General features: G+C 32.1%; 1 protein-coding gene across 2 annotated transcripts in view; it reads left to right on the forward strand.

Moving 5' to 3' along the window:
* The first annotated feature begins 34 nt into the window (after positions 1 to 34).
* Positions 35 to 15,000, forward strand: part of LOC137617949 (angiotensin-converting enzyme-like) — a 29,693-nt gene continuing 14,727 nt past the window's right edge. Inside the window, exons 1-9 of one of the 2 annotated variants that reach the window (XM_068347885.1) lie at positions 35 to 220; positions 5,300 to 5,451; positions 5,920 to 6,084; positions 6,687 to 6,783; positions 9,186 to 9,329; positions 10,798 to 10,934; positions 12,571 to 12,720; positions 13,410 to 13,579; positions 14,564 to 14,688. In XM_068347885.1, the coding sequence (XP_068203986.1) occupies positions 133 to 220; positions 5,300 to 5,451; positions 5,920 to 6,084; positions 6,687 to 6,783; positions 9,186 to 9,329; positions 10,798 to 10,934; positions 12,571 to 12,720; positions 13,410 to 13,579; positions 14,564 to 14,688 (1,228 nt within the window). In that variant the 5' untranslated portion in view covers positions 35 to 132. Of the gene's footprint in view, positions 221 to 3,513; positions 3,639 to 5,299; positions 5,452 to 5,919; positions 6,085 to 6,686; positions 6,784 to 9,185; positions 9,330 to 10,797; positions 10,935 to 12,570; positions 12,721 to 13,409; positions 13,580 to 14,563; positions 14,689 to 15,000 lie in introns of those variants that run through there. The other variant, XM_068347886.1, reaches the window with a different exon arrangement.

Raw genomic sequence — 15,000 nt, forward strand, 5'->3', positions numbered from 1 at the left:
TTCCTTGAGTATCGACTCAAACCTGTCTCAGCTGTTACCAAGGCTGGTTCAAGCTCAAGTCTTCCAGACTCCTGAGGCATGCTGGAGTGGAAGAGCCACTGACACCTCCATTCAGCGGAGTTCCATCGCCAAATGAAGAAGAAGAAGATGGCGGTGGTGGCTGTTTTGGCGTTGATCACTCTGTGGACTTCGGGGATTCAAGGCCAGGAATCGGAGATAAGTAAGGAAATATTAAGACGTTGGTGTTAATTATTATCTTTGATTGGTCTGTTGATTTGCAGATTATTATTATTATTATTATTATTATTATTATTATTATTATTATTATTACTACTACTACTAGCCAAGCTACAACCCTAGTTGGGAAAGCAAGATGCTATAAGAACAAGGGCTCCAATAGGGGAAAAATCTTTTTTAAGACTTCAATTCGCTGGACTCTCGAGTTTTTTTTTTATAGATATTCGCATTTTTAGAATTCCAAATCTCTTTTCTATTGAGGTAAGACTTAGTTACACAGTGGTTTGTTTTAGATATTATTATTATCACTATTATTATTATTACTTGCTAAGCTATAAACCTAGTTGGAAAAGCTGGATGCTATAAGCCCAGGGGCTCCAACATAGAAAATAGCCCACTGAAGAAAGGATACTAGGAAAAATAGAATATTTTAAGAACAGTAGTAACATTAAAATAAATATTTCCTATATAAACTATAAAAACATCATAAAAACAAGAGGAAGAGAAATAAGATAGAAATGTGTACCCGAGTGTACCCTCAAGCAATAGAACTCTAATCTAAGCCAGCGGAAGACAAGACATTCACAAGATTTCAATTCTTGTTGAACATACAGTTGCGGTATGTCATTTTATATGCTGGATATATTTTGGTTTGCGGTATCCCTGGAAATGGAAAAAAATAATAGAATAGTGAACTAAACAAACGTGTTGTTGTTAGTTGAATGCATAATCGTTTCTATTTTTCGTGATAAAAATTAAATGAAAACACTATTATTGATTTATGATTTCATTGATATATATATATATATATATATATATATATATATATATATATATATATATATATATATATATATATATATATGTAGATAGGTAGATAGATAGATAGATAGATATATGTATATATAAATGTGTGTATATGTATATATATACATATATATATATATATATATATATATATATATATATATATATATATATATATATATATAAATATACAGTATATATATATATATATATATATATATATATATATATATATATATATATATATATATATATATATATATTTATATATACATACATATATATATATATATATATATATATATATATATATATATATATATATATATATATATACATACATACATACATACATACATACATACATACATACATACATACATATCCCCTTCTGAGTGGAAATGCCTTAACGTGGTGAATTTTTTTGCGTATTACCATGATCAGCAACTCTCTACTGGTCAGGGCCAGTCATGTGTAGAGTAAACAAACACAGAATTTAACGGCTTTATTCTGTACAGTGAATCTTCTGCAATGAGTTCACCAACCCCAACTCTTTGAGCATATCCCACATCATAACCTATGGCGTTTAAGCCTTAATAAAAGGCTATAAAATGTTATGATATTAAAATAAGTCCCCCCACCCTTTTATCCTCCTTACTATAATTTTTTTTTTTTTATAGTATATATAATTAAGATATATCTTAATGATGCTAATGTTCTTAAGATGTTATATTCTAATTATTCATTACTTCTCTTGTAGTTCATTTATCGCCTTCATTCCTTTCCTCACTGAGCTATTTTTCCCTGTTAGAACCCTCGGGCTTATAGCATACTGCTTTTCCTACAATGGTTGTAGCTTGGCTAGTAAATGATATATCTTAATGTTGCTACTGTTCTTAATATATTACATTCTAATTGTTCATTACTTCTCTTGTAGTTCATTTATTTCCCAAATTCCTTTCCTCACTGAGCTATTTTTTCCTACTGGAGCCCTTGGGCTTATAGCATCCTGCTTTTCCTACTATGGTTGTAGCTTAGCTAGTGATAATAATAATTAATATCAATGTTGCTGTTAATCATGATTATTTTTGTTGTGGTTAATAATATTATTTTCAATATTTTTATTATCATTATCATTCTTACTTTTAAAGTGATTACAGTTGCTAGAAGTTTTCCATATATTATTATTATTGTTATTATTATTATTATTATTATTATTATTATTATTATTATTATTATTATTATTATTATTATTATTATTACTAACTAAGCTACAACCATAGTAGGAAAAGCAGAATGCTATAAGCCCGAGGGCTCCAACAAGGAAAATAATCCAGTGAGAAAAGGAAATAAGGAAACTACAAGAAAAGTACATAACAATTAATATAAGATATTTTAAGAACAGTAACAACATTAAAATAAATATTTCATATATAAACTATAAAAACTTTAGAAAAAAAAAAAGAGGAAGATATTTAAGACTGTGTGATAAGAGGCACCAAAGATCACAGTCATAGTTCAAGGTCAAGTCCAGATGTTTACCTTTTCATCGGCTCTTTTTTCATCGTCTCCTTCTCCCCATTCTTTTTTACTTAGTTCTTTGAGTCCCTTTCCCACTTCTTCTAAATTCATCATATCCTTCATTTTCTTTCTTTTTGTTCCACAGTCCCTAAATCACACATTTCCATTAATATTCTTCTCATCTTCATTGGGCTGCTTTAATTAAGTTTTTCTTCTCGCTGTAAAAAAGTAAATTTCTTTTCTTTCTTTTTTTCTTCTTCTTATGGTTGCTTTAATTCCTGTAGTTTTCTTCGCTCTTTACTTATACCTTGTTCCTTCGTTTAATCTTGAGCAGTTTGTTCTCACTCCGTATATTATTACTGAATCTGGTCTTTTTATTGAATATTTTGACTTAATTTTCTAAAAAGGCAAATAAAGTTTCATCAATTATGGTACTAACTCGGGCCAACAGATGGCACTTGTTTGCTTAAAGACAACTTTACGATCATTGTTTTCTAACTAATGTTCACTGAATATCAATTCAGGGTTTTTATATAATGTTTATATATACCTTTAAGCATCTTTAGTGTGTTGTGTTAAAAGTACGGTGACATATATCTGAAGAGCTACGTGTTACAAGTTTTCAACCATGCACTGTTTACAGCGTTTTCGTAAACTGAATCTTTTTCGATATGTTTATTTTATGTCCTTATGGACCCAGTTAGTTAATTCATCGAAAATTGTGATTACTTCCTCTCATCAAAGAAAGGAAGCTGTTAGTAATTCCGTCTCTTATGCGTTATTTATACCTGAATAGAGATGGAGGATAACTAGACAATTACGAAAACTGGATGCATTGAATGTGACTGATTTGGAATTTTCAAATGCAGCACTTTTTAAAGACCAAGGGCTTGTTAGGCTACTGTGATTGAACGACTGATATCAGCAGAAGAGCATCATTATCTCAACAGCATAGGGGTAAGAGACTGGGGGACTGGAGGGCTACCCAGCCCCCACCCCCCACCGAGATTGTGACACTCAAATATTTCGGACAGAGAAGTCACTGCAGTAGGCATATTCAACTGTCAGATAGTGTATGCTAGCTCAGTTCTTGCTATACACTATATATACACATATATCTATATCTATATACTGTGTGTATGTATTAATATAATTGCTTTGATTTACTGTCCTTTTTTTTCGGGCAGAAAGAATTCAGGCCCCCAGATGAGAGAGGTTCCATACATTTATGCTCAACAGTAATTTCAGAGGGCTTCCCCTATTCTTGTGATGGTATTTAAGGTTAAAACTTACAAGTTATGTTATCACACTCATATTTACCTAGCATTCTGAGCAGAGACTGTTGAAAATACAGCTTATACAGCAAATAAAAATCGCACACCTTGTGAAATGTATTCTGGAAGACCTTATGTGAGTCACATGAGTATTTTGGTGTTACATATGCCTGGATTCCTGACATTTCTATTAAGAAATTAGATATGATAGTCAGTGTCGCTTTCTTGGTTATGACATAAAGGAAAAAAAATCATATGCGTATAGTCTGTGTGATTCTGTTACAAAGACTTTACGTCATTATCCTAGATGTTTCTTTCAGTGAAGCTGATTTTATACCTCATGAATTATTTATTTCTTCTACTGATAAGCTGAACATATTCCTATTAAACTGGCAAATATGAGAATGAGGGAAAGATGAATGTTCCTACCACAACTGAATCTCGACATATTTCTGACCAGAGCGCTCTCAAAAAGAAATTCATCCACTCATTCGGTTTAATTATGATTAATATGCTGATCATTTTAGTGAATTTCTTATGTGTATATAGTATTTGATCCCCAAACATTGTTTGAAGATCTAATTAGTGAATATTGTTACCGGTGGAACTTACTTTGAATGAAAAACTATTTTCGCCCAATTGCGTATCGATAGAAACTTTAACATACCAGGGCCGCCTCATATATGAGAGAGAGAGAGAGAGAGAGGAGAGAGAGAGGAGAGAGGAGAGAGAGAGAGGAGAGAGAGAGAGAGGAGAGAGAGAGAGAGAGAGAGAGAGAGAGAGAGAGAGAGAGAGCATGCAGATGATATTTATTATAGTGTACCTTTAAATATTTCATTTTCTACTGTGAAAACAATAAAGAAAACGTAAATTCCAATCGGGCCCCCCCTCAATTTAAGGGTAACCTAATAGAGATTGATTATGCCTATCACTGAATTAAATAGGGTAATTTCTTAACAAGAACGTTGATTGATAGGGCAAATTTTGCTTGTCATCATATAATAGATATCATAAGCTAATTCTGACTTATGTATAGTATTCCTTATTTTTCCATATAAGAATTTTAAACTTGAATACAAAGCGTTTGAATCTTTATAAGTTGTTTATTTACATTTTATTATCAATAAAGACTTTAAAAGACATGAGGGATTTATTATACTTATGAATATTATAATAAAAGATATATAAAGCATACGTAAATAAAATGGAAGTTTATTATTTTTCTCTAAGATTCCCTAATAATTTCAGTTCATGGGCAAAATTTTATCCAATGTTTCAACAGCTAATCAATTAACATTCCATATTTTCCTATTTCTTGTATTAAATAAGATATCATCAGCTTTATTATATCATAGACATCACGATACAGTAGATACTACTGATAAACCACTCTTACAAATACGTATAGCATATTGTTTTCAATTATAAATACGTATAACCTATATTGTTTCCAATCACAGGTCACGTACAAGTCGAACGTCAAATAGTTCTTAACGCAGCCGCCAGGTTCCTCAGAGACGAAAACACCATATTGGAAAAAGAATGCTCTAATCTCGTCCATATTCTCTGGGAATATAACACTAATATAACGGACCATAACAGGGAACTATTGGTGAGTATATCGCTGTTTAACTTGGACTCATATATGCTTTATCCATAAATTATATCCAAGAGATTTAAGGTGACAAAAATTTTAACTTGTGCACTATGTAAACACATTGAAATAATTGCCATTATTATTATTATTATTATTATTATTATTATTATTATTATTATTATTAGCTAAGCTACAATATGTGTATATGAATGAGTGTACTCTTTGTGTGTGTGTGTGTGTGTGTGTGTGTGTGTATGTGTGTGTGTGTGTGTGTGTGTGTATTTTTGTTTAATATCTACTGAATCATTTATTATTTAGAAAGATGGCCCACTCGGTACAGGCTGTAGGTTCCTGGCTAAAAATCTAACATGGTCGTCTAGTAATTAACAGTTAAAGTAGATGATTATTATTATTATTATTATTATTATTATTATTATTATTATTATTATTATTATTATTATTATTATTATTATTATCCAACAGCTTCAATCCAAGCTGAAATTCGCTGACCTTCAAAGGGAGTCCTGGTCACGACTTCAAAAATGGTCAAGTGTAAGGAAAGTATTGAACGATGAAAGATTACTCAGGCAGTTTAAGGAAATGTCTGTTCTTGGTTCAACGGCTTTGTCTGACGAGGAACTCAAGGAGGTAAGGAATCTCACAAAATTGGTTCGCTTTTTTTTTTTTTTTTTTTTTTTTTTTTTTTTTCCTAAGAGACTTGTTCAATATTACCTTCCAAGCGTCTCGTTCTTAGCCTACCTGTAAGCCTATGCCTCCAGGAAAACATGAAAACATGCACTCTACACAGTTTCTCTCTCTCTCTCTCTCTCTCTCTCTCTCTCTCTCTCTCTCTCTCTCTCTCTCTCTCTCTCTCTCTCTCTCTCTCTATATATATATATATATATATATATATATATATATATATATATATATATATATATATATATATATATATATGTATATATATATATATATATAATGTCTGTATGTATGTATGTATGTATGTATGTATGTATGTACGTATGTAATTCTATAAAATACTATGTATATGTGTGTATTTATATGTACAGTTATTTATCTAATCGTATTTATATGAGAACTTCTTTGCTTATAAATAAATAAGTATATGTATATGTATGTATATAAAGTTGAAACTAAATTATATAATCTGATTTAAAAAAAAAAAAAAAGAAATTCATTATTATTAAAGATTTAATTGGGTCTATAACATACTTCTTCATTGTTTACAGTATACCAGAGTGACCACCGAAATGTCTACTATCTACCATACCGCAAAGGTGTGCAGTTACAAGGATCCAAGTAAATGCGATTTAACTCTTTCTAAAGGTAATATTCCTGTATTAGTTTCTTTCTAAGTAAAAAGAGCATTCCAGATAATTTTGAAATCATATATTAGTCAATAGTAAATCCCTTTCTATTAAAAAACTAACTGTTTACGAGTTGGGATACCTTAACATGGTGAAATGGTTTGTGTATCGCCATGATCAGAAAAGTTGTACTAATTAGGGGCTAGTTAGCCAGTGAGATTATGGAAACTGGACAAACCACTCCTTAGTCATGCAGTGGACTAGAAACGGCTGCATTTGTTGTTGTTGTTGTTGTTGTTAGCCAGTGAGGTTATGAAAACTGGCAAAACCACTCCTTTCTCCAGCAGTGGACTAGAAACGGCTGCATTTGTTGTTGTTGTTGTTGTTGTTGTTAGCCAGTGAGGTTATGAAAACTGGCCAAACCACTCCTTTCTCCAGCAGTGGACTAGAAACGGCTGCATTTGTTGTTGTTGTTGTTGTTAGCCAGTGAGGTTATGAAAACTGGCCAAACCACTCCTTTGTTCAGCAGTGGACTAGAAACGGCTGCATTTGTTGTTGTTGTTGTTGTTAGCCAGTGAGGTTATGAAAACTGGCCAAACCACTCCTTTGTTCAGCAGTGGACTAGAAACGGCTGCATTTGTTGTTGTTGTTGTTGTTGTTGTTCACCCTTGCTCAGATAGGAATTACCAGGCATCAAGATTTTAATGCATGTGTTTAATGTTTTAGTGATGTTGTCTTTGTATGTTTAATGTGTAGCAGATAACTTGAAATGGGAACATGAAAATACATTAGAGAAATAGACATACGTCATCAATACAAGACGAGGTTAATCTAAACTGTAGATTTGGTTTATATTTTGGTCAAATAAAATTTACATTGGTAATAGAAATGAGAATCTGCAAAGTTTGGAGAGAATTTTAAATACCTTGAGATGAGAAAAATTAAAGAAAATTTTAGCAAGAGAAAAACTGCAATGGGAAGACATGTACACGAATGATGAATAATAGTTTAGGTAAATCATATCATAGTGTTGACAACATATAGGAATCATTATCATCATCATCATCATCATCATCATCTCTTCCTATGCCTATTAACGCAAAGGGCATCGGTGAGATTTCGCCCGTCGCACTCTATCTTGAGCTATTAAATTAATACTTCTCCATTCATCATCATCTACTTTATTGTCCTCAGCCATGTAGACTTGGTTCTCCCAACTCTTTTAGTGCCTTGTAGAGCCCAGTTAAAAGTTTGGTGACCTAATCTCTCTTTTGGAGTGCGAAGAGCATGACCAAACTATCTCCATTTATCTCTCACTATGATCTCGCCCTTTTGATACTCGAGTAATCTCTCTTATAGTTTCATTTCTAATCCTGTACTGCCATGTAGGCATGTGAAATATTCATTTATTCCTCTGATTGGCGTTATAATATATACGGTCATAGATGCTAGGTAAGGGATATAATGAATAGATTGTTAAGGTGAAATCTCTTAGCATACTTGGAACTTGGATAAAATGGGCGAATAGGTTACAAACTCTCAAACACAAGTAAACTAGCATATACAAACAAACACATACATAAGGTAAAGCAAATTACAAACTAATGGGTTAAACTTAAGTGTATCAAATAAACTACTAACGTATTAAAGTGAAATTGTTTAGTTTTCGATCTTCAAGTAAAAAACTGGTTTTAACCAGAATTACGGATAAGTAACCATGTAAATAACATTAATGCAAATTAAATGCAATCAAAAGCAATTTTTCAGTTTAATATCTGTTCTATTTTTTCACACTAGATTTGCCCGAGATCTCGAAGTCTAGGAAAAAAGTTTACAGCATAAATAAAACTTTTATTACGAATAAATAACAATGTAAATAAGAATTATAGCGTAAATCGAACATTAATACGAATAAATAACTCTGTAAATAAGTTATAGCGTAAATCGAACATTTATTAGGAATAAATAACCATGTAAATAACAATTATAGCGTAAATCGAACATTTATTACGAATAAATAACTATATAAATAACAGTTATAGCGTAAATCAAACATTTACTACGAATAAATAACCATATAAATAACAAATATAACGTAAATCGAGCATATATTGCGAATGAATAACCATGTAAATAATTATAGCGTAAATCGAACATTTATTACGAATGACAAACCATGTAAATAACATTAATATCAATCAAATGTGATCTAAAAATGTGTTTTAAGTTTGTCACTCAGTTTCATTTTTCCACATTCTTACATGTCCGAGATCTTGAAGACCAGGAAAAACATTTATAGCGTAAATAAAACATTTATTACGAATAAATAACCGCGTAAATAACATTAATACTAATTAAATGCGACCATAAATCGTGTATTTTATTTCAGTTTTGTTACTCATTTGTATTTCTTCCCACCAGACCTGTCCGAGATCTTGAAGACCAGTCGTGACAACGAAGAGCTGACTCATGTCTGGAAGACATGGCGAGACCATTCTGGAAAACTGGTCAGGCAGCATTACCGCGATTTTATTCCTCTGGCAAATAAAGCTGCTAAACTGAACGGTAAGATGGAGTCCTTTTGTCGTAGATTACGAGGATTAAAATCCTTTAAATTGGCTTAGAGCATTTTTGGGGTTGACCAGATTTCCGTCCCGATATGAGTAAAATTAGTAAAATACTGAGACTAGTATTTTCAGTTTTATGAAAATTTGGTAACTAATATTTTCAGTTTTGCAATTTATGAGAAAATAAGATAAAATACGGAGACTAATATCTTCAGTTTTATAACATACAAAGGAAAATTTGGTGACCAATATTTTTAGTTTTACAATTTTGGGAGAAAATAAGAAAAATACTAAGCCTTAGATATTTTCAGTTTTACATTCATATGAAGAGATGAAATCAAAGTCGGGGACAAATATTTTCAGTTCTATAATATTGTGAGGAACAAAAAATTTCATTTGATGCCATAACTTTAGATGATATAAACGAGAATTATAAATAGATAGATAGATAGATGATAGATAGATACATACATACATACATGTGTGATACAGACAGACAGACATACGTGTGAGATAGAGAGACACAGACAGACACACACAGACATACGTGTGAGATAGACAGACCGATATACTGTACCTGTGAGATAGACACATACGTGTGAGATAGACAGTTAGACAGGCAGACATGCGAGATAGATAGATAGACAGACAGACAGACAGACAGACAGACGTGTGATATAGACATATAGATAGACTGACACAGACATACGTGTGAGATAGAGATAGACAGACAGTCAGACATACGTGTGAGGTACCGACAGACATACAGACATAAGTGTAAGATAGCTAGACAGACAGACATACGTGTGAGATAGATAGATAGACAGACAGACAGATAGACATACGTGTGAGATAGATAGACAGACAGACAGACATACGTGTGAGATAGATAGATAGACATCAGTGCGAGATAGATAGATAGACAGACAGACACATACGTGTAAGATAGATAGATAGATAGACATACGTGTGAGATAGACAGACAGACAGACATACGTGTGAGATATATAGATAGACATAAGTGTGAGACAGACAGACAGACACAGACAGACACGGACAGACATACGTTTGAGATAGATAGACACAGAGAGACAGACACATACGTGTGAGACAGACAGACAGACAGACAGGCACATACGTGTGAGACAGACAGACAGACAGACGTACGTGTGAGATAGACAGACAGACAGACGTACGTGTGAGATAGACAGACACACATACGTGTGAGTTAGATAAATAGACAGACTAATAGAAATACGTGTGAAATATATATAGATACACACAGACATGCGTGTGAGATAGACATAGTGTGACAGACACGTGTGACAGACAGACAGACAGAGAGACACAGACATACGTGTGAGCTCGACAGACAGACAGACAGACATAAGTGTTAGATAGACAGACAGACACAGACGTAAATATGATAGACAGACATACGTATGAGCCCCTGTACGATCTTTCAGGTTTTGACAACCAGGGTGACATGGATCTCTCAGCCTACGAGACCGAAGGGTTCCGACAAGAAATAGCTGTTGTTTGGGACCAACTCAAACCATTTTACGAGCAACTCCACGCCTACGCCAGGAGAAAGCTAAGAGAAGTAATTATGTCGATTTTGCTATTATCCCCCTTTTTTTATCTGTAGATTAAAGTTTCTAGTTTGAGTTTGTAAAACGATGATGTGAGGCAGTTATATTTTTACCCTGTTTGTCTGTTTGTGAACAACTTTCTGGCCACAATTTTATTAGTAGAGTAGGGAGACTCTCGGGGATTAATTGTTATGTTAAGACGTAGAAGTGATTCAATTTTGGAAGTCCTACGTCAAAGGTTAAGGTCAAGGTGGAGCAAAAGAGCGACAGAATTAAGCTGCTGTGGCGGAGGTAACAATTTTACTAAGTAATGAAACTTTCAGGGATTAATTGTTTTGTTGAGTCGTGGAAGTGATTCAATTTGGAAAGTCCAAGGTCAAGGTCCAACAAAAGCTCGACTAAATAACCTGCCGTGGCGGAGGTCTGCATTCAGTGCTTTTCTAGTTTATTCTGTTTTCTTAAGTATTTGCAATTACATTATTGCAGATGTCCCAACTTATCTCAGAATGAATGAAGAAAGAAATTTGCGAAACTTTGTCAAAACTAAAAAGGGACTGCATTATTTCAAACGGTTGACATAACATTACTATATCCTAGTAAAATAAATATTGTACAGACACAGGTGCTAAATGGAAAATACAGAAATACCTTCTAATTCTTTATCATCAGTAACAATTTTTCTAATAAAAAATAATGCATCAACTTTTAAAATATTTCACAACAATCGTGAAAGCTTTTCCCACAACAAAGCGATCGCACCAAAACGCGAATAGGTACGACCCTGACTTAAATCTTACTATTTGACGTATCTGTTATTCAATAACAAGACATCAAACGACAATGCGAGACAAGTAACATCTCTTATGATATACGACTACCCGCATTCTCTAATTTAGCCGCCAAGCGACTCTGTAACTTCTCCATTAAAAAACACTTTAGGTTCGTGAACCTTCGACGAAAAACACTTTAGGTTCGTGGACCTTCGACATTTTATAAATGATATAATATGCTGGGTGACATCTCTCGTAGCTTCATCGACCACTGAAAGAGAGAACGTGTTTGTTTTAGTATTGATTCTCGCTTATATGTATTCGTTCCTGTGTGTGTTTTAAATTCTTAATTCTGACTAAACTTTTGTCTTATGTTAACATGTTTTGATCTATATAGTATTGTTCTATGCGAACATAATTTATTATTATTATTAGTAGTAGTAGTAGTAGTAGTAGTAGTAGTAGTAGTAGTAGTAGTACCATTATTATTATTATTGATATTGTTAGTTATTATTATTATTATTATTATTATTGTTGTTGTTGTTGTTACCAGCTACGCAACAACTCCAGTTGGAGAAGCAGGATGCTACAAGCCCAAGGGCTCCAACAGGGGAAAAATAGCCCATTGAAGATAGAAAAAAAGGAAATAAATAAACAGCAAGATATTTAATGAACAATAAGTAAATTATTTTAAAAACAATTAAAACAATAAATTAGATCTTTCATATATAAACTATATAAACTTCTAAAAAAAAAAATAAGACAGAATACTGTGCCCAAGTGTACCCAAAGTTAATATGTTAATACCTCCTTGTATTCAGGACACTGATAACAATAATAGAATACTTTAAAGCTAAAACATTCTGATTTTCATCAGGTCTACGGCATGGGCGTTGTAACAGAGCGTGGGCCAATCCCCGCCCACCTTTTGGGCAACATGTGGGCGCAGCAGTGGTTGACATATGACATCCTTATGCCTTTTCCAAATAAGGTTTCCCTCGATGTGACGCCACAGATGATTGAGCAGGTTAGTGCTGTATCATGTCTTGTAGCTAATTTAATTTCTTAAATCTTGTATTAGTTTTTTGTAATAATATCTTTTCTGAGGACTATTCTTTGCATGTTTGTAAAAGTTTTTTTTTTTTTTTTTTTTTTTTTTTTTAATCATACTCGTTAACTTATTTTTCATCTATCTTATTTATTGAACATGTTGAACCCTTTTTACTTACAATTACTTTAGTCCAGCTGACATTCTAAGCATAATTCCAAATATTTCCTTATTTTTTCCATTGATGTTATTAATTATTTGGTGTTTAATTTATTCTGATGTTAAATATGTATGTCTTAAAATTGGAATATTATCCTAGTATATAGGAATAGCTATATTATTTTCATGACACGTTTAATATCATATATATATATATATATATATATATATATATATATATAATATATATAGTTATACATTTTATGTACAGATATAAATATAATGTACAGATCTGTATATGTACATATACATATATTTATGTATACTTATATATACTTTATAATTTATGTATACTTATATTATGTCTATATGTTAAGTATACGTGATGTATGTGCATGCGTAGGCATGTGTTAATGCATACAAGCATTTATTTACGAACGAAGACCATATACATTATACCCCACATCATTACAAATAATAACAATAACAACAACAACATTATTTCTCAGGGATACACGCCAAAAATGATGTTCGAACTATCAGACGACTTCTTCGCCTCCCTCAACCTGACCAGGATGCCAGAGAGCTTCTGGGAGCACTCCCTCCTGGAGGATCCTGGAGACAGAGAAGTAAACTGCCACGCTTCAGCATTCGATTTCTGCAACGGGAAGGATTTCAGGTATGGATGGGAGAGGGTGGAAAGATAATTGCGTGATTCTCTCTCTCTCTCTCTCTCTCTCTCTCTCTCTCTCTCTCTCTCTCTCTCTCTCTCTCTCTCTCTCTCTCTCTCTCTCTCTCTCTCATATATAGTATATATGTGCATATATACTATGTACTGCATATCAATGCATGTATATATCCTGTATGTATCTGTATGAATACACACACACTAGCATAGATATTATATATATACATATATATATATATATATATATATATATATATATATATATATATATATATATATATATACACATTCACACATATTATACACACACAATATATATATATATATATATATATATATATATATATATGTATATATATCTGTATGAATACATACACATTCACACATATTATACACACACAATATATATATATATATATATATATATATATATATATATATATATATATATACATAATGTATATATATATATATATATATATATATATATATATATATATATATGCGTGTGTGGGTGTGTGTAATTATGTATCTATATATACATACATTGTATATATTCATGTACATGTATACTGTATTATCAAGCTGGTGTGCTTTTAAATAGTAACCTTATGTATTATTTTTTTTAACTAATAGTACGTACGAACAGAATTGTAATTTATATACTCCACTTACCTAAATCCTAACTCAAATAGATATACAAATAAAAGTTAAATTCATAAATAAGTCAAACAAAATTTAGTTGAGCAATTCACTTCTGATTCAATAAACGTATACATATGAATAATCCAATGAATATATGAATGAATTAAAGATGAATATGAGAAATGTAAAACTTCTTCAAGAATCAAATGAAAGAATGAAAGATAGAAATAAAAAATGTAAAACTTGAAATGAATCCTTCTTCCAGAATCAAATGAAAGAATGAAAGATAGAAATTAGAAATGTAAAAGTTTAAATGAATCTTTCTTCCAGAATCAAGCAGTGTACAAAGGTCAACATGGTTGACCTTATAACAGCACATCACGAAATGGGTCACATACAATACTATATCCAGTACAAGGATTTGCCCTACGTATTTAGAAATGGTGCCAACCCAGGTAGGCCTTTCGTTCTTTTCTAAATACCTCCGCCAACGAAGTTCGAAGGAGGGTTATGTTTTCGCCCATGTTTGTCTGTTTGTTTGTGCGTGTTTGTTTGTTAACAGCTTCCTGGTCACAATTTTAATCGCAGGGTTATGAAACTTGCAGGAATTAGTGTGTGTGTTTGTTTGTGAATAGCTAACTGGCCACAATTTTAATTGTAGAGTAATGAAACTTGCAGGAATTAGTGTATTTGTTTGTGTGTTTGTTTATTTGTGAACAGCTTCCTGGCCACAATCTTAATAGTAGGGTAATGAAACTTGCAGGAAT

Source organism: Palaemon carinicauda, chromosome 24 (genome assembly GCF_036898095.1).
Source record: "Palaemon carinicauda isolate YSFRI2023 chromosome 24, ASM3689809v2, whole genome shotgun sequence".
NCBI lineage: Eukaryota > Metazoa > Arthropoda > Malacostraca > Decapoda > Palaemonidae > Palaemon > Palaemon carinicauda.